The following is an 18,342-nucleotide window of genomic DNA, read 5'->3' as shown; positions in this document are numbered from 1 at the left end:
TATTTCACTTATTAACTAACCCTAACATTTCCAAATTTTCAAGGATCCTAACCAGACAACAAATCTTCTTAAATTTACTTAACGGTATTGTCTTAATTTGACTTTTAAATGCTAATTATTTAAGATTAAGATAATAAACCAAAGAATGTGACATAGTCAAAAAGTTAGTGTATTATTATTAACTAAACCTTATAAACCCATGCTATTCTCATTTTTCATTTCATTCTCCTATGGTTGCAAACTTAGAACAAAGTTTGATAATTTTTTTAATGCAAGTTTTTGTTATTTATTCTTATTATTCTTCTGCAATGGTTTCACCGTTCATCGTCAATCCCTAGTTTGAATTTGTCTGCTTGATTCGGCACCGCTTTCAGTTTCTCTCTGTGTTCCCATTTCCCTCATGCTATTGCTATGCTACTCTTGTTCATATCCCAATCCCTTAACCCCTTTCTTCTTCCCATTCAGGACCTGGTATTCTCTCAATTTTCGCTTTGAATATTTTGCTGTTAATGTTTCTTTGTTCTGAATGTGTTTCACACAATGCTTATTAGTTTAGGTTTTCTTCTGCATTGTCATTTTCATTTTACACTCATTGTGGCTATATCATCTTAAATATGATTGTATGCGTATTACTATAATTAGGCTATGTTTGGATTGACTTATTTGAACTTATCTGAACTTGTCTGGTAATGGAAACACTCGCGAGAGTGTTTTGTAGAGCTTATGGAAGCAATTGATGAATTGTCCATAATCTGTTTTCAGCTTATTTTGATAAGTTATATAAGATAGTAAACTGCTTATAGCTTATAAGAAAACAATTTGACTAATTAAGTTGTTTATTCTAAATAAAGCCTTTATCGGTTACTCTTCCTCATAGAGAACTTGATGTTTAAGCTGCAGTATGGTGCACTAATAATATTCATTGCTTCCCGATATCTGCGTTATGAGATTTCGATATATGGTTTTGGTGATTTTGTGCCTCATTTCAATTTCAGGTTTGTTTTCACATACACAGAGGTTCCGTTAAATGTGCTTATATCCTAGACTTGTATGACAATAATGCCAGGCTATCCTGTCGCTGATGGTGAACTATGGTATGTTCTCTTTTAGAAAATGTGTTCCGTTCAGAAATGTTCTCGATGTATTTTTCCATGGAAGGGAAACAACTGCAGTTTTCTCTTTTCTGTTTCAAAAATGCTGCAACGTAACTGCTAATATCTGTTTTCTCTTACAGTAGTTTTATAAGCACCGATCAACAGCCTAGCTCTCTAGATGCTTGTGCACAATTATCTGCAGAAGAGAAACTTGCTGCAGAACAGAGTCTTTCAGTTTTTTGCAAGCCAGTAGAGTTCTACAACATTCTTCATCACCGTGCAACAATAAGCGCTGTAGTATTTCATCTAACTGACTAAAATTATCTATCATTGTAAATTATAGTATTTGTTTTATTTCCTGGGATAAATTGCATGAGCTACAAAGCTGGTTTTATTATTGGTAGAATTATTGTTTCCTTTGGTTTTTCTTTTTCTACCTGTTGTTTTCCAACCATTTCTTACATTTTCTATTTACTTCTTATCTGAAGTTACTTAATATCCGCCTTTCAGTTTTACCTCCTGGCCTCTTGATTTATGGTCTCTCAAGATTTTACGTAAAAAATATTATTGCATAATGCATACTAACAGAATACATGTTTATTTTATAGCCACTTTTCCTTCCGAGGTGTTTCGAGTACAGGATACAGGCCAGGGACAACAAAAGGTAAAAGTCTATCATATCATTTATAATCCTCCCTCCCTTATTTCCTCCCTTTTCGTTAGTATATTCATGTCAGTTATATTCCATATCCTCTTGTTGGATGTTTATGCTACACTCAGTTCGAATAGAGGAATTTTATAGATATATCTATGAAGTTTAGGAGCCATTTTGTGGTATATCTGTGAAGTTTAGGAGCCATTTTGTGGTGGTTACTATATAAGTAAATTTTCTTTTTTTAAATTGACATGTATTTAATATTATATGTTATTCTTCACCAAGGGCAACCTAAAGCTATAAAGTTTCCATCATTGTTGGGTCCAAAGAAGGGCCGGATCCATTGTGGATTTATTGTAGTCAGTAGTTTGGTTTTGCAAGAGAGTGATTCATAACTTGAACCAATGCCATCCACTTGAACCTTTGATCACCTTATGTGATTGATTTCAAGAGATTGTAGACAGTACCTTGTCTTTGCAAGAGATTGATTTCATAGTTTGGGAATTGAGAAAAAAGTAGAGTGTCACTATTATAATAAAACTAGTGACACCTTTGATTTTGGCTCAGCTGAATGAGTGTACTTAAGTTGATAGTTTTGCACTTGGACATGTAGAGTTTTCATGGTCTAAGCCGAGTTAGGATTAGCTTTTTCTGTAAGTATTGTATTTCTCCACTACTTTCTTTAAGCAACTTTGATACCTGTTGATATTGTTGCTGTGGAGCAACTTTTATCCACACTTAACGTAAATAGGCAAATTAATTCTGGCAGACAATCTTTTTTAGCATGAAGCGATGTTTAAGATAATTTATGTTATTTAGATCTTGTGATGCCATATTCTTAAATCTTTATTCAGGCTGTACGTATAATTTACTATGTTTTTTGAGATAAGGATGAAGCTATTATAATTTCTAGTTATTTCATTTGAGCCGGTATTTCAATCTGGTTGTCGCCTTATTTTCTTTGATTATTCTTTAATGTAAATAAAAATATTGAGATGCTGATGAGATATCTGATACGAATGTTTAGGATACAAATAACAGTTTTTCTGTCATGGAGTGATGAAGAAACTCAAAACATGTTTCCGTTTTATGTCAGTCTGGCGAGACGTAATCCTAAAAATGAAGACGCTGATGTAAGAATATTGCTCTTAAGCTGAACTGGTTTTTGTTCTTTATGCTAACTAATTTTAGTATATAATTATTAATGTCTTATTTAATAAATTTTCTCTTGCATAATACTTTTTGCTTAAACCTACAAAAAACAAAAAGTATTCTACTGTTTATCTACTCAGTCAGATAGTCACCATTCGAGGTTCATCCGGCGCTGATGGGAACAGGATAATCAAAGCAGAATTTACGCTTTGTGAAGTTAATAAGTTAGCTGCGGAGGCTAATTCTGGCTCACTTTTTCTCTTGTTTTTTACCACTGGTATGCATATGGTTTTGCAATCCAATTGTCATATATGTGACTATGTGTATATATATTGTTTTGCTAAATTCATTCTTATAACTATTTACTTGCAGAGGGAAACTCAGATTCATCATCTAGAGTCAAAGCAAGCCTGGGGCCTTCAGATCCAACTTCTCATGAATGTGAGATATACCAATTGATAAATTCATTCATGCTAAAATATAGTTTGGCAATTTATTTTGCTACCTTGTTACCACCTGAACAGCCTCCATATTATTTATTTTGTCACCTTTTTATTGCCCGAGCAGCGTCCATATTTATTATTTTTACAGTGATTTTTCCTACATACTTTTTGAAATTTTATTTGATCTCTGTTGTTTGATTTCCTTGTTATATTTTAAGGAGGATCTCTTATCATTCAGACTCATCATCTTCTATTTTTCTTAATGAATTTCTTCTTTCAAAAAATGTAAACAGAAATATGATATTTTGACTGCCTTGCCACTCTTGGATATTTCCTCCCAAAAAAATATGTTCATTTTATTATAGAAAATGGTGATTTGTGAACTTTCATATGGTTTCATTTTGTACTTGACAGCATTAGCTGAAAAGAACTGCTTATATGGGAAAATTTCTTTTCAATCCATTTACTTGGCTTGGAAAAATTCTCCAAATTTCCGTTGGGGACAACGAGCCGAGATTAAGACTACTCTTGAACTGCTTCCATGTGTTTTGAAGGTATGACATCTATCTATATGCAGCTGATGATCAATAATGTATTTGCCCTGTGCTAGTTAAATGATATGCTACTCAGTGGGCACTAATTTTATTTACAATATCTATGCTTTTATTGGATCTTTGCATTATGATAGACACATTTTGTTACAAATTTCTTCACATTACAGTATGACTTTGTAAATAAGGGTACGACCATCGCAATCCAAGATCTATGGAATTTTGGGCTTGAGGTTTGTTCAGCCTCAATTGTCTTTACACACTAAGCAAAAATCCCCACACCCAAACATGGAGAACTTGTTTTGACTGCTTCTTGTTTGTTTTCTGTTCTTTCCAAAGAGTACATCAAAGAGCGTTGAAATCAAAATCTTTGCTGAAGAGATCAAGGCCATGGAGAAATCTCGTAACCGCAGAAATACATTACCATCATCATCATCATCAAGATCATCATTATCTCGTGTCATTCGGTAAATTTCATTATGCCATAAGTGTCTGTCGGGGAGTGTTAGATATATAGGGATGTTACTATGAGTTTTGTTATGTAATTTTAGCTTTAAGATTTATTACTGTGTACTATTTTTACAGCTGTTAAAGATTTCTAAGCAAGCTCTCTCATCACTTAATAAAATAAGAAAACAGTGACTGATAAAGCCTTTTCCATATCTTGGGTTTATCTCTTAATTTGCACTGTTAAACTAATGGGGTTTCCACTTGATTTAGTTCCCTTGGTTCTGAATTTTTGTTACATTTTTGTGCTTTCCGCAACTTAAAGTAGTAGCATTTTGTTGTTGGTTTGGGCGGGGCAGGGTTTGAACTTTAATATAATTCCTATTCGTTAAGTTTTGGTGTTTAATGTTTAGCTGCTTGTATGGTTCAGGTTGAAAGAAGGAAATGTGACATTTAATTACAGGTATTGCATTTTAACTTAGTTGTGATGGGGTATTTTATGTCTTCTTTGTGGACTGGAAATAAGAAATAGAAGATGGATTGGAGCGCTATTTTAAAAAAATTATTTTCCAACTTCTCTCTTGCCTCCCTTTCACGCCTTTTGCCGTTAAACGAAATGCTGATATTTTTGCTCTGTATTATTCTACAATTTTAATGATTCTTGTTTTATAAAAATATTTCAGGTATTACAATAACAAATTGCAGAGAACAGAAGGTAATCTAAATGGTGCTTACCGCATTGAATTTTTTAGTTTATTTCTTCTTAGAATAACAAATTTATAATTTTTTTCTTCCAATTTAGTCACTCATATAAGTTTGCATTTGTTTGAATATTAGCATCTATATTAGATTATATAATCAATTATATTCATGTAAATTATGTAAATTATATCAGAGTAATGAATTACTAAGAATTATTAGGTTGGAGATAAGTTTTTTGTCAGCTTTTTTTAAGCAAAAAAGTTAAAAGAGAAGCAAACGATGATGACCCAAACATCCTAATTAAGTTGGCACTCCTGCACTCACACTCAAACTACTCAATTTTAATAGAATAAAAAAGAAAAAGTTCGGGGAGATTAGCCACAAATTGTCATCATGCATAATAGAGGTAATTTGCTGAGTAACATGTCTAATCTTAGCAATCTTGTGGAAGTAGGAAGTGTTTCTGTCTCCTTGCACATGCCACTTCATCTTGGCTTTCTCATGCCGATACCCCCCTTCCTCTTCAAAGCATGCTCTAAGGCAACTTGGCAACCTTTTCTCGATCTCTAAGAATATCGGAATAGCCATCATATTCAATCCGATCCTAAACCTCAGTAGCCTTTTGCACGCACAGCAATATGTATGTTGCCAAAAACAATTTTATTTCAGTCTTTTAACTAAAGGTATTTCAAATTGGTGCATAAAACCTCCATGAAACATCCTATGCCTCTCTTGCCAAACATTCTTGATTACATTAGCACAGTCAGGATAGAAATTAAAAACTTTATACTTTCAGAAATTTAAAAGAGGTGATGTGTCTAGTATTAAGAGATGTAATTAACCATTGTCTATTTCAGCTTTTTTTATTTTTCTAGTCTCTTCTCCCGATAACTCAAGCTTTTTGGGGATAGTTAGTTTGTGAGATGTTACAGAGCCTTATCAACTGACAGTTCAGGAGCTAGTTCACCAATGCTCAGACCCAGATCTTAGTCTAATTGTCACATCGAGTAAATTTTACCTTCCTGCGAGTAAATTTTGCAGACGCATCGAGTCTTAGTCTAATTGTCATCTCTCAAATTAATGAGGAGTTTTTACATTTATATTAAGAATATTAGCTTTAATCTCAGAATATACAGCCAATTATGTTTTTTTGTTGTTGATGAGAATAGTCAATTACTGATTATTAGGCTAGAGATTAGTACTTAGTTAGCTGGGCTCTGTTATAAATAGTCAGCTCTTTATGTTCTTTTATTTTCTATATATTATATATAAATGCTTACTGGCAATCAGCCCACATATTAACTGAAAGCTTTGTCAACAGTCTCTGAAAATTTCTCCTGTCCATTCTGTTTGATTAAGTGGGGAAGCTATAAGGTGAACACTACTTTTGGCCACTAATTTAAAGCTATAATGTTTTTTTTAATTACGATAAGTATATACCAGTTTTCAATGCTTCTGACATGACCTTTTTTAGGGTCTAAGATGTCACTTGCTCGCATCACATGATTTTTTCAAATTTGAATTTTCGGTCAGTAATCTTCAGAACTCTTGCAATCTCTTTAATCACTGAGCTGAGTCATGGAAAAGGTTTCAAGTATAAATAACTTTGCAGGCATCGGAAGATTGTCTGGCTGTTAATGTGTCTCTGAATTTTGATATATGGAGATTTGAGGTCAGAACAGTTTTTCCTATTAAATTTCTGTAAATCTACTATTACTTAGTATTGTATTGGTTACAATTTTATTGTTCATCGGGTGCTTTATTCTCGGAAATGTTAATCTTACTCTTTCATTAGGGGTTTATGTTTTTTGATTTGTTAAATTCTGGGATCATCAACCTTGTTTTATTTCTCCATTCACCCTGTTTTATTCTCGGAAATGTTAATCTTACTCTTTCATTAGGGGTTTATGTTTTTTGACTCGTTAAATTCTGGGATTATCAACCTTGTTTTATTTCTCCATTCACCCTGTTTAAACTGAAGGTGAAATTGTTGACAACTCTAATTATGTTCATTTATGTCTTTTCGTGAGAGGAGGAGAAAGAACAACCAAGAGAAAAACAGTTTTTTATAGCCATATTATGCAAGGTGTGACCAATAAATTATCTTACCAATTCTTTTGTATCTTCCGGTGTCAACAGGAACATTTCCTTCTCTAAAACATTTTGCATTAGGATCCATGGGGGTGTCAGCCGGCCGAAAACCACCCATCCCTACTTCTCTCAATAAACGAAGAATGTATTTCTGCTGTGAAACCGCAATTTCTTCTTCGATCAAGAAAGTATCTCAAGAGTCCTAAGTCCTTGATTTCAAAGTCTCCAACAAATCTCTCTCTCACTCTTCCAATTTCATTTGTATCATCTTCCATGAGGATACTATCATCTACATAAACAATCAATCAGAGCAAAAAATTTTCCATGAGGGAAACTTTTTGCTAGTAAAGTGTGGCCAGCTTGTCCTTGAATACCTTTGAATCTTCATAGACTGAGTGAACCTTTCAAACCAAGCTCTCGGAGAATGTTTTAGACTATAAAGAGATTTTTTCAACTTGCATACCTTTGATACAAATTTGTCTTCAAAGCCAAGAGGACCGTTCATGTATACTTCTTCTAGATCACCATTGAGGGAGACATTTTTAACATCCAACTGGTGTAGAGGTCAATCTAGGTTAGCAACCAGAGATAAAAGTACTTTGGCAATGTTTAGTTTTACAACAAGATCAAGTAGTCTATACCATAGGTCCGAGTGAAACCCTTAGGCTATGTTTGCGAGTTTGGAGGGGAGGGGAAGGGAAGGCTTCCGAAAACGAAATTTTAAAAAAATATAGAAAAACTTATCATTTTCAAATTCTATTTCTTACTTCAAACCTGTTTTCTTTACATTACTCATCATTTTGTGGCATTTAAGTTAGTTCACCATCATTATCATTTTCAAGATTCTCATTGTTTTCTTTAATGAGAAAATGTAGTCTTAAATTCACCAGGTTCCTTACTCATAGCAAAAGTAGGTTCAAATAATAAATCATGACCATTCTTTGTTGGTGCAGGAGTACAAGTCTTAGAAATTTGTGATATAGGAAAAGTATTATAAAATATGTCCTCAAATTCAAAGAATCTTCCTTTAAGTTCCCCTTCCTGAAGATAAGTATCATCAATAAAAGATTTGCTTTTAAAGAATGTGACATCCATAGTGACATGCATTTTCTTTTTTGTAACCCCATTTTGTTTGCGAGTATTAGGACATGGATTTTGATGCACAATTCCATTAAAAAAACCCAACATTGTGATAAAATATTTCTTTCCTTTATCACTTCTAAAGACTTGAATATTTGTCTGAAGTTGATTTTCCACCATTTAATATAAATCCTGTACGGTCTATCAAACATAAGATTTTCCCTTTTACAAGTACCTAACATACTTTTGTGAAAAGTACATAAGATTTTCCCTTTTACAGGTATCTAACATACTTTTGTGAAAAAGTGCACCCATTCAGTTAGGGTCCTAAACATCACTGTGAATAAAAAAAAGATTGTGATAAGATTAGAAATTATAATATTAGAGAGTGTAGGGGTAGCACCTGTAGTAAAAAAGACGGTGGAAAATAGACTTAGGGGATTTGGACATGTGGAGAGGAGACCTGTAGGTTCTGTGGTAAGGAGGGTAGATCACATGGAGAGAAATCAAACAACTAGAGGTAGAGGAAGACCTAGAAAAACTAAAAGAGAAGTTATTAAGAAAGACCTCAAGATTAACGATTTGGATAAAAACATGATCCTGAATAAAACATTATGACAAAAGTTGATCCATATAGCTGACCCCATTTAGTAGAATAAAAGTTGGTTGTTTTTGTTGTTGTTGTTGTTGTTGTATAAAGGTTGTATTGGAAAGTAGGAACGATGATGATATTTTGCAAATTCACATACTTCACATTTAAACAAATAAACAAAGACAAATCCTTGTCATGAAATACATTAAGAAACAAGTGTTTTAAATTACGAAAATTAGGATGAGCTAATCGTAAAAAACATACCTTAACGCCGCCATCATTATTCAAAGCATAACAAAATTCAAAACAGGAATTTATTAGTTTGGAAGATGGCTGGTTTGGAAGGTAGTTATGATTCAGGTCTCATGTCTAAGTAATAGAGTCCTCTATGCTCCTTAGTACCGCCAATCATCTTCCCCGCGTTCAAATTCTGAAAGACACGATGAGAACAAAAAGTTAGTTAGAAAGGTTTTACAATGGGAATAGTTTACTGAGAGACACTAGATTACATGCTAGGTTTTGGAACGTGTAGAACTTCTTTAAGTGTCAACATTCAACTTTTACATGCAATGACTAAAAAAGAGTCATTTGCGACTTTTATTTTTTGGTTACCTACACAAGGACTATATGAAGAAAATGTAATAGATTCACTTATCATGTGATGAGTTGTACCTAAATCCACTATCCATGTACGGTTGAGACTGACAATAAGAAGGGCATAATTAATTTTTTGCGCTATAGAGCAAGAAGGAGAATGAGTTTCGAGGAGTTTAAACAGTTTGTCTAGTTGTTATGCTGTGAGTGAAACTGAAACCTGAGTTGAAGAAGATTGATGCTCTTGATCAGAGTTACTGGTCTCAATGGTCTGGAATGCATGAGCTTCGTCACGACCTTTCTTCTTTCAATTCAGAGGCCTGCCATAGAATTTCCCACATGTTTCACATTTACGCTATGTGTGTTTTTTGTGATCATACCAAGATTTGTGTGATTTCTTACCTTCATTCAAGTTCCTAGTGGCCATAGCCGAGCCTTCAGATTCTAAGTTTCGAGGTACCTTACCCATCAAGTTTCATTGTGGTTAGTTGTGTTCACTTGATGGTTAATGAGTTCCAGCACCTTGTTATATCCATTAACCATATATTGAACGTAATTAGCCACATATTTAACTTGCATTAACCACTTAGTTTGTTGTTAAAGTTTGATGTCAAAATAACACAACCCTATAAAAATTGTGGAGCATAATCCCATTTACAAGTTTCAATTGACCTGAACCATTTATTTATCATGCAGTTTATCTAATTGTAAGAAGATAGTTGTGCACCGGTGCACTGCATTTGAAGTGGTGCATCTTAAATGCAACTTGAAAATTAATGTTTTTATTGTTTCATATTTAGAATTCCTCTCACCTACCCAATTTTGATTTGGGAAAATAATCTTTGGATCTTGGCATATGGTTTCTTATAGGGGTTTCCCGAGCTGAAATGTGAAGTAGTAATTGGAGAGAGCATTGTTGTTGCAAACATGTTTGTTTGTAATCTTTTTATTTGTCACCTTTGTTATTTCTCAAACTTCCTATTTCAGTCCATTTCTAATAAGATTTCTTTGGTTTATAAATGTTTTTGATCGATTAAAATATGAAAGAATTTTGCTAGCAGTATTTACTTAAAATTCTATTCATTTAGTCCTTAAAATAAAATTTAAATAGGGATTAAAACAACAAAAACATAGTAAGGTAGTTTTAATGTAAGCATGCTCTTTGTCCATGATTAGTAGGCTTTTCTTGTCTGGGAGTGTGCATTGTAGAAGTCATTCTTGAGTTGTGTTCTTGGTTAGCAGTTTGATGTTTCAGGTCTCTACTCCACTGAACTTGAAATTGGTGTTGTTCTGTAATCTGTATAAGAAATGATGTTCAATAGCTACAACACTGTTGCTTTGGTACACAGTAGCTCAATCATGTAGATGGTGGATTTCATTGGCACTTTATTAATGTTGCACTGTGCATCCGCCTAGAAACATCGAAAAGCTTGACAAAACTGTCTAAATTTTTTGCATGAATGCATTTGGATATTTGTGCTTTCTCCAGAAACTTATTGATTAATTTTCCTGCAGCTTGTTGGAGATGGCGTTGATCCAAAATTGCAAACTTTTTTCCTTCAGTAGGCTATTTATTTCCTACACCATTCTGAAATTTTTTGGTCCTCATAAATTTCAATATAACTATTGATGAAGTAAAATGGTCAATTGATAATGTTTATATGCAGTGGCAAGCGGATGACACACATAAGCCCAGAAAATGCATGTTTTGAAGTGGTCCAGGATGTAGACCCACCGACCTTAGCTAATAATGAAGACCCACCGGCCTTAGCTAATAATGCAGACCCACCTGCCTTAGCAATGGACGAAGACCCGCCGGCCTTAGCAATGGACGAAGACCCGCCGGTCTTAGCAATGGACGAAGACCCGCCAGTCTTAGCTATTGATGCAGACTCACCGGTTTTAGCTACGGATGCAGACCCGCCGGTATTAGCTACGGATGCAGACCCACCGGTATTAGCTACGGATGCAGACCCTCCGGTATTAGCTACGGATGCGGACCCGCCGGTATTAGCTACGGTTGCGGACCCGCCGGTTTTAGCTACGGTTGCAGACCCACCGGTCTTAACTACGGGTGCGGACCCGCCGGTATTAGCAATGGATGTGGACCCGCCGGTATTACCAATGGATGCGGACCCGCCAGTTTTAGCTATGGGTGCAAACCCACCGGTCTTAGCTGTGGGTGCAGACCCATCGGTCTTAGCTGTGGGTGCGGACCCACCGGTCTTAGCCGTGGGTGCGGACCTGCCGGTCTTAGCCGTGGATGCGGACCTGCCGGTCTTAGCCGTGGATGCGGACCAGCCTGTCCTAGCCGTAGATGCGGACCAGCCTGTCCTAGCTGTGGATGCGGACCCGTCTCTCCTAGCTAGGAATGCAGACCCACCGGTCTTAGCTATGGATGCAGACCCACTATTCTCAGAGTCGGAAACTCCTTTAGGAGATAATGAGTTTTTAAAGAAGATTGATGGAAATTCTGCAACTATATCAGGTACTTTACTTGTTGAGTTTATGTGCTTAAAAGCTTTATGGAAAGTGCTATATAGCCAGCGAAATTCAATAGAATTCAGTGCTGTTGTTGGATATGTCACATTTTGGGGGACCTCTTCTCCATCTAAAAGTTAATAACAGTGTCCACTACATATGGAAGAAAAATAAGGCTATTTAATATTTTCCAAAACAAAATAATGGCTTTGAATGGTTTTCCTCTGTTTGTTGATTCTTGAATATCCAGCACTCTCTGCTGCAATTAATCATGACATGTCTATGTTGATACCAACTCAAAGCTGGAATATATTTCCCCTTCATAAAAGTTTGTTAATTCCTTTTTCTCTTAAGACCTAATTGTTAATATGTGTTTTGATCATATGTCAGATGGAATATTTGTAGAATGTAGAGTTTGAGCATTATTGGTGCTGTGTAAGGAATGTGATACATATTGCTATGATATTGCAGGGGATGCAAAATCAAATGCAAATATTGTGCCCAATCCCAATCCAGACTGTGTCCCAATAATATCTAAGCATGGTCATGGGACTTCTGCAGGGCTGCAGATTGGCAATACAGGGAAGTTACCAGTTGAGCATTTTGACCCACAAAAGTAAGTCCTTGATCTTTTTTCTATCCTTTGAAAGCAAAAACAGCTTCTTAGATTCTTGTAGCTTATTGGATGCATGATTAGAATGGTAATTACAAATACTAAAATGTTGCTGAAATGAAATATAGTCTCACACAAAATTAGTTCCATCTCACAGTACTTTGTTTGGTGTAATAAATCAGTGGAATATTATTATAGTATAAAACTGTTGACCTGATTGATCAATGATTCCTTGATTTTCAAATAAATATATCTTCAGTTTGAGCAGCCCTAGCATAATCTTGGAATGCCATAATAATTTACAAAGCCCTTGAATATAGTAGATTGTCAAAATGTACATTTGGGAACTTATTTTATGTGGCTGACAGGGTGTTGATTTCGGTTTTGTAAACTTTTAAACACAAGTGTATGTCAGTTAGAAGGCCTGTTTAACAATGCACGGATGGGCTTTACTCTTTTTTCATTCTATTAATAAATTCAGTATTGCTATATTTCTAGGTCAAATGTGGTTGATGTCATTACAAGTTACAAATATTTGACATTTATAGGATTAGTCTTTTAGATGTAGAGGGAGGAGAAATAATTCTCAGAGTATTAAAGTTATATAGATATATCATTGAATGATATGTTTGATGTTATTACAAATGAAAAACACTAATCATTATTTATACTGATTCTAGGCTCTTAATCCTAATTAAATAAGGAAACAAATATTGATATATTCATACTGTTATAATTTTTTTCTCATGTGATACCTAGATTAGTATGATTATTGTTTATAGGCTGTGTTGTAATAAACTGTCACTTATAATATACTACTTGTGATTAAATTTTTGTAACTCTTGCTATAAGTGTTCAGCAACTTCGTGGACAAAATTTTTACCTAATTCTTTCCAAACCATTTCAGCATAGCCCGGTTGAAGAAGAGGCAGTTTTATCATTCTCACAAAGCTCAGGTGATGAGTCACTACCATTTGTTTTCCTGCAGCTTTATTTTCTTTGCATGTTAATGGATATTCCCTTTAAAAGTGAAGCTGCCTTTATATCGCATTAGATTCAATATTCCATAAGAGGACCAATCTCATTGAAAGAATTTGTATTTAAGTCAATGATAGGTGCTTCAATCAATTATGTGTCTAACAAGTTTGGTGCATATAAATATGGGTAAGGGGTGTAACGGGTTGGTTTGGTACGGTTTTTTAGAGGAAATCCGGACCAATAACAAATAATTTGTTTGATTTGGTTTTTACACTATCTTTTCATGAAATCCGAACCAAACCAAATCAAACCAATGGAAAATACACTGGTTTTGTTTGGTTCAGTTGAGTTGATATTAAAAAAAATGGTAAGAAACTTATATTAAAATATCTAAAAAAACAATTTTTTTCAAACACTGGGCTTTTAATACTATTAATTCAAAGAGGGATAAAAATGACTTATGGTTTTTATTGACTTAGAGAAGACGTTTGAAAAGGTGCCAAGAGAGGTTTTGTGGAAAACTCTAGAAAAGAAAGGTTGAATTGTCTATATTTAGGTTATCAAGAATACGTATGAGTGAGCCGCCCACGTCTAGTGTGAGAACGTTTGGTGGTGCCGTAGGATTTTTCAATGACTATAGGTCGTCACTGAAGCTCTACTTTAAACCCCTATGTTTTTAAAACACTCTTGGATATACTTAGTGAACACATTCAAGAGCCAACACCTTGATGCATGCCTTTTGCGGATGATATTTCCCTTTTTGGAGAGATGGGAGAGGAACTAAACTGAAGGTTAGAAACTTAGAATCAAACTTTAAAAGCATACGGCTTTTGATTGAGTAGAATGTAGACAAAATATATGGAATTAAGTTTGGAAAAAGGCAAAGCACACCTAGTTTAAAACTTTCAGTGCAAGAAATAATATATAACACTATTATGGCGCCGTGTGATTGATGGAGGCAACCCCACCTAGTGAGACTTGGTTGTTGTTGTTGTGATTCCACTGTGGTTGCTCAAAATCGGAACAACATTCTTTTATGCCGAATATTGATTTCTTTATTTTTTAAAATAAAAGTCTAGTTTCATGTTGTTGAGAATTTCAAATATCTTTGCTATAATCATATTTCTGATATCATCTGTTCATTTTTATCTACCTTTTTCTTAAAGGCAATGTGTCTTGATGAAGTTCTATCAAATTACGATAGTGAGGATGATGTTGATGATGAAGTTGCAGATATTGAAGAGCGGGTGGTATGTACAAATATGTGATCTTCTATTTTGATTTTATACATATCTATTTTCTGCAACTATATCTTTTATTAAACAACAAAACGCTTTCGGAGCTTTATACTGTTTTCCTTATTGAACTTTTAAGGTTAACAGTGAGAATTTGAGGAAAGGGGAATAGAGGAAAATAGAAAAAATATTACACATTATTTGAGAGTATTTTTGTAGAGAATGATAAGAAAATGTTTATCATTAATATACTTTTAATTGAGAGTATTATAATAATAGATTCAACTCGAAAAATTTATCTTGAGTTATCCGATTTTGGGGAATTTTGTATTATGAAGAAAAATAAACTCCCCAATGCAAGTTGGGGACCATCTTTTCTTCCATGTTCCTTTCCTCCTTTTTACCCAAAACCTTCCCCTCCCCTTCTAAATCCCTAAACTACCCCTAACGAACTGGACTTTTTATATTTCTTTTGCATTATTTATTCATGGTTTCAAATGTCATGATATGGTGAAGTGGTGAGCGAAAACCCGCAAGGAGGAAGTAATATAGAAACAACACTTGTAATGAAAATTTGTCCGTTCAAGTTCATTGGGACTGGTTTTTGAGTTCAGTTTGGTTCAATTTGAGTTTTCTTGTAAACTGCCATGATCAGACCTACCCCTGATGAGATCTCATCTCTGTTGTTCAATTGTAATCCAGCTCATAGTTCCCATGATTACACCATAGCTTCTACTTTTAGTAATATATATCATCATCAACTCTCTCAGCATCGCCACTAACAGTCCGAATTGGTTATTCCCCGGCCACTCAAACTTTATTCATTACCACTCATTGTGTTGCTTTCAAGAATGACAATGAAAACAGTCTTGGCTTCAGTTATTTTTTAACCTACCAAATTACCACAACTACCAACTAAACTAATCACATGATAGAAACCACTTAAACTGACAAATCCTAAAATTTGACAAGCATATGACTGAAGTGAAAACCTTCAATACGCAACTCAGAAACTAACTAGTACTGAATTAAGAGAGTATATAGATAAAGAAGGCACATGGTGTTCTTTTTTGAGCACCCAAACAACTCCCTGCAGGCTGTAGCTGAAGCTGTCATACTTTTTACAATTATTCATGCTTATTTCTTGAAGAACATTGATATGCCTTTGATACCTTGCAGAAGCTTGATCTTCAACCTTTGAGCAAAGAAGAGAAGCAATTCATGTTCATGTGGAACTCATTTATTCGGAAGCAACGGTAAGTTCTTTTGATTTTGGCTCAAAAGACATTCACTTCTTGTTGCATGTTTCATATTTGTTTCTTGCTGTCAGTAACAAGTAACAGCACATACTGAATGGTGAATGCATCTTAGCTTTAGAAATGTGATATGCTTGTCCTTTCTGAATTTAACTTTCTATTTTAAATTATTTTCTTCTTGTGGCAGTGTGCGAATAGATTCTCACATTCGTTGGGCATGTAAGGCTTTCTCAGTATTGCATGGCTCTGAGCTTGTTAAATCCCGCGAATTAACTTGGTAACTACCATCTCTTTTGTGTTAGAGTGCCCCTTTTAGAAATTTATACCTAACTTGTTTTCTAATGGCTTTTATATATTTATTAGCATTGGAACATAATCATATGACAACACGTACAATCTTCAAAAGCAATTTTATGAAGATGGTTTATTTTGTTAAATTCAATATTTTATGCTATTGTAGCACTTTTTTATGGCTTCACCTGGTCAAAATACCACACATTATTACACTCTTGTATTTTTGGATATATTTATATCTGCAATTATTTTTGGCAGGTATTGGACAATGTTCAGGATCAAATTATATAATTTGGGTCTTATAGATGGAAAAATCATCACTGATTGCAGTAATATTCTCGAACAACACGTGAAGCATAATTCAAATCCTGAGATCCCAGTAGCTAATATAAACTCCATTCATTTGTCCCCTCTTAAAAATAAAAGAAGTAAGAAGATAACACAGAAAGTGACTTCTTTATAAGGTGCAAATTGCCCTCACAGTCTTGTGGAACCTCCTCGGATTTAAATTTATACCTTTGTTGTACTATTATTATTTGTTGTACCATGAGGTTTACCAAAGGATGAATGGTTCATTCTACATCTCTTTTTCTGCGGCATGGAACTGAAAGAAACTCGTGAGCAACCTGAGTATTATATTCTTGATCCATTTCTGTTGAAGTTTGAAATTTCAATGTTCCATACTTTTTTTGACACCAGAGTTATATGGAACTGGGTTGCCAGTAGTCCAAAAGGGATCTCTGCATGAAGTCCAAGTCTCTATACAAAAGCTCATATTTAATGAATTATGTTTACATATTTTTTTTGGTTATAGAATAAGACCTTTTTATGGTTGACATTCATTGTGGTATACACCTTTAATAAATTGGTAGACATACTCATTCGGATTGTTTAAATAGATGATTCATATTAATTTTTTTATGAATTTTGTCTATTTGTATGCTTATTATTTATCAATGTCTTATACCCTCTTAAAACCTTTTATGGTTACTCTCTGCTACTCATTGCAGTAGCCACCATTACTGCCCTCGACACTACTCCCTCTCCCTCTGTTTGTGGAAAAAATTTGTTTCAATTTAACTGTCATTTTCAAATTTCAATGTAGTAATCATTATAGTTTTGTCAAAATTGCCCCTAACTAATTATTATGAGAGAGAAAAAAGTATATGGAAATGATTAAAAGTTAAGGGTATTATAGGCAAAAGAAAAATTATAACCTAAAAAGTAACAATCATTATTAATTTTCTTGGTATATGTAAACAGTCAAAATGTGACAATTAAAACCCTTTTTTGTGTCTTTTTATATGAAAATTTCAATATTTTTGAGAAATGAATAGTTTTCTTTTGAAAAATAAACGATTTTAACTTCTTCAAGTTTTGTTGCTGTAACATGTCAGACTCACTTCATTATTGTGACAAAATAAAACCCTTGGCTGACTTACATCTTTCAGCACCATCGTCGATGCTATTTGAAGTGCATAGTTAGTTTCAGTTTTTGGAGAAAGCAAAACTGAATCAAGAGATGTATAATTAATTTTGAAAATTTCTTTATCCACCCCATGTCTTTTTGGTCACCTCTGGCGAAAAATCCAAAATACCCCTAACTTCGAAAATGCATTTCTGAAATGCAAAATAATGCTGTTTTCGGAGATGCATCTCCGAAAACGCTTTTTTTTTTTCTTTCAAAATTTGTCTTATTTCGGAAATTCATTTCCGAAAACAGCATTTCGAAAGCGCATTTTCGAAATACTGCGCGTTTTGCAGATTAAACAAAACAACCCCTCCCCCTATTATTTTTGCCCTAAATCACCATCAAACTTTCTCTCTTAAGTTTTTTTGCAAAATTAAGTTTCAAGTCTACATCATAGTTACTCAAAAGCTACTCAATCACATTCAAAAGCTACTCAATCACTTCAATTGGTAAGTTTCTAAATCTTAAGATCTATGATTCAAATGCATATTAGGGTGGTTAGAAATTGCAAAATGATATAGGAGTAGGTTGATAGTAGTATTTAGGTTGTTTAGAAGCATTATAACATGTTAGAAGTTTGCATTTGGGGTTCTGCCATGGAAGTTGCAGGATT

General features: G+C 34.2%; 1 protein-coding gene across 4 annotated transcripts; it reads left to right on the top strand.

The window, feature by feature from the left end:
- Nucleotides 1-212: 212 nt before the first annotated feature.
- Nucleotides 213-17,396, top strand: LOC131643868 (polycomb group protein EMBRYONIC FLOWER 2-like). Of its 4 annotated transcripts, none has more exons than XM_058914213.1 (23): nt 214-471; nt 996-1,094; nt 1,238-1,391; nt 1,703-1,758; nt 2,777-2,882; nt 3,019-3,178; nt 3,274-3,342; nt 3,759-3,898; nt 4,066-4,128; nt 4,235-4,362; nt 4,773-4,805; nt 5,026-5,057; nt 6,366-6,418; nt 6,519-6,572; nt 6,657-6,716; nt 10,917-10,963; nt 11,069-11,889; nt 12,354-12,498; nt 13,403-13,451; nt 14,640-14,723; nt 15,888-15,964; nt 16,152-16,241; nt 16,517-17,396. In XM_058914213.1, the coding sequence occupies exons 2-23, from the start codon at nt 1,051-1,053 to the stop codon at nt 16,719-16,721; spliced, it is 2,670 nt and encodes an 889-aa protein (XP_058770196.1). In that variant the 5' UTR covers nt 214-471; nt 996-1,050; the 3' UTR covers nt 16,722-17,396. The 4 variants fall into 4 exon arrangements, 3 of the variants coding, with proteins under 3 accessions (XP_058770196.1, XP_058770195.1, XP_058770194.1); XM_058914212.1 differs by having other exon boundaries at nt 1,235-1,388; XM_058914211.1 differs by having other exon boundaries at nt 1,235-1,391.
- Nucleotides 17,397-18,342: the final 946 nt, after the last annotated feature.

The sequence above is a fragment of the Vicia villosa genome, linkage group LG1, assembly GCF_029867415.1.
Source record: "Vicia villosa cultivar HV-30 ecotype Madison, WI linkage group LG1, Vvil1.0, whole genome shotgun sequence".
In the NCBI taxonomy this organism is placed as follows: Eukaryota; Viridiplantae; Streptophyta; class Magnoliopsida; order Fabales; family Fabaceae; genus Vicia; species Vicia villosa.
This window is presented reverse-complemented; position numbering and strand designations above follow the sequence as displayed.